The sequence below is a fragment of the Phocoena sinus genome, chromosome 5 (genome assembly GCF_008692025.1).
Source record: "Phocoena sinus isolate mPhoSin1 chromosome 5, mPhoSin1.pri, whole genome shotgun sequence".
Lineage (NCBI taxonomy): Eukaryota > Metazoa > Chordata > Mammalia > Artiodactyla > Phocoenidae > Phocoena > Phocoena sinus.
Genome location: NC_045767.1, coordinates 39,211,061 through 39,213,562, shown reverse-complemented (window position 1 = coordinate 39,213,562; position 2,502 = coordinate 39,211,061). Strand labels below are relative to the sequence as shown.

At 42.3% G+C, this 2,502-nt stretch overlaps 1 protein-coding gene across 1 annotated transcript; it reads left to right on the top strand.

The window, feature by feature from the left end:
* Positions 1-843: 843 nt before the first annotated feature.
* On the top strand, positions 844-1,953 carry LOC116754519 (heterogeneous nuclear ribonucleoprotein A1-like). The gene is given in 1 exon segment (XM_032633212.1): positions 844-1,953. A coding segment is annotated over 1 exon segment (1,110 nt).
* Positions 1,954-2,502: the final 549 nt, after the last annotated feature.

Below are 2,502 nucleotides of genomic sequence, written 5' to 3'. Positions count from 1 at the left end.
AGGTGGATGGACCTAGAGTCTGTCATACAGAGTGAAGTAAGTCAGAAAGAGAAAGACAAATACCATATACTAACACATATATATGGAGTCTAAGAAAAAAAAAATGTCATGAAGAACCTAGGGGTAAGATGGGAATAAAGACACAGACCTACTAGAGAATGGACTTGAGGATATGGGGAGGGGGAAGGGTAATCTGTGACAAAGTGAGAGAATGGCATGGGTATATATACACTACCAAACATAAAATAGATAGCTAGCAGGAAGCAGCCGCATAGCACAGGGAGATCAGCTCAGTGCATTGTGACCACCTAGAGGGGTGGGATAGGGAGAGTGGGAGAGAGGGAGATGCAAGAGGGAAGAGATATGGGAACATATGTATATGTATAACTGATTCACTTTGTTATAAAGCAGAAACTAACACACCTTTGTAAAGCAATTATACTCCAATAAAGATGTTAAAAAAATAAAAAATAAAAATAAAAGGCAGCCTACAGCTGTATTAAAAAAAAAACTCCAACTAAAATAATAATGTCTAAATGACTTGAAACTATTGATCATATCTATAGTTCTATATAAAATAATGGGCATGCACAATGCACATACGGGATAAAATTGCCGTAAGTCCTATTGGACAACCTAGAATTGACTTTCAGTCCTTGCCAAGCATTCTACTAGACTAAGCCCCTAAAAGGAAAGAAAGAACTGGGGCTTTTAAGACCTGGCATCGAGGGACATGATGGATCCAGGGCAGCAATGCTACTTCTTAAAGGAATAGTGTTCTGCTTTCTGCCTGTGGATGCCACCAAGTAAGCATCGTTAAATTCTCCCCCGTCTACCACTGTCATGTCTAAGTCAGAGTCTCCCAAAGAGTCCCAACAGCTGTGGAAGCTCTTCATCAGAGTTTTCAGCTTTGGAACAACCAGTGAGAGTCTGAGGAGCCATTTTGAGCAAAGGGGAATGCTCATAGACTGTGTGGTAATGAGGGATCCAAACACCAAGTGCTCCAGAGGCTTTGGGTTTGTCACATATGCCATTGTGAAGGAGGTAGACACAACCATGAATGCAAGGCCACACAAGGTGGATGGAAGAGTTGTGGAACCAAAGAGGGCCGTCTCAAGAGAAGATTCTCAAAGACCTGGTGCCCACTTAACAATGAAAAAGATTTTTGCTGGTGGCATTAAAGAAGACACTGAAGAACATCACCTAAGAGATTATTTTGAACATTTGGGAAAAATTGAAGTGATTGAAATCACGATAGACCAAGGCAGTGGCAAAAAGAGAGGCTTTGCTTTTGTAACTTTTGATGACCATGACTCTATAGACAAGATTGTCATTCAGAAATACCGCACAGTGAATGGCCATAACTGTGAAGTAAGGAAAGCCCTTTCAAAGCAAGAGATGGCTAGTGCTTCATCCAGCCAAAGAGGTCGAAGTGGTTCTGGAAATTTTGGTGGTGGTCACTGAGGTGATTTTTGTGGGAATGACAACTTTGGTTGTGAAGGAGACTTCGGTGCTCAAGGTGGCTTTGGTGGCAGCTGTGATGGAGGTGGATATGGTGGCAGTGGGGATGGCTATAATGATGGTGGTTATAGAGGAGGTGGCCCTGGTTACTCTGGAGGAAACAGAGGCTATGGAAGTGATGGACAGGGTTATGGAAACCAGGGCAGTGGCTATGGAAGGAGCAGAAACTATGACAGCTATAACAATGGAGGAGGCAGAGGCAGCTTTGGTAGTGGTAGTGGAAGTAATTTTGGAGGTGTCAGAAGCTACAATGATTTTGGCAATTACAACAATCAATCTTCAAATTTTGGACCCATGAAAGGAGGAAACTTTGGAAGCAGAGGTTCTGGCCCCTATGGTGGTGGAGGCCAATACTTTGCCAAACCACGAAACCAAGGCGGCTATTGCAGTTCCAGCAGCAGCAGCAACTATGGGAGTGGCAGAAGGTTTTAATTACTGCCAGGAAACAAAGCTTAGCAGGAGAGGAGAGCCAAGAAGTGACAAGGAAGCCACAGGTTGCAACAGATTTGTGAACTCAGCCAATCACAGTGGTGGCAGGGCCTAGCTGATTCAAGGAAGACATGCTTTAGACAATACTCATGTGTATGGGTAAAAAAACCTCAAGGACTGTATTTGTGACTAATTGTATAACAGGTTATTTTAGTTTCTGTTCTGAGGAAAGTGTACAGCATTCCAACACAGGGTTTTAGTGTAGTTTTTTTTGTTTTTTGGTTTTTTTTTTTTTTTTTGCATCCATGCTGTTGATTGCTAAATGTAATAGTCTGATCATGATGCTGAATAAATATTTTAAAAAAAAAAAAACTTGTGGAAATCCAGATATACCTGATCCCCTGTCTTAAATTCCCTTTTTTCTCCCTTCACCACATTCACTCATACTTGTCTGATGGTGCTGAGTTCAGATGTCACCTTCCATTTCCACCCCTACATCCTCAGCATGGGAGGGGTGCCCTTTACCTACACTCTCACACACACACACCTACG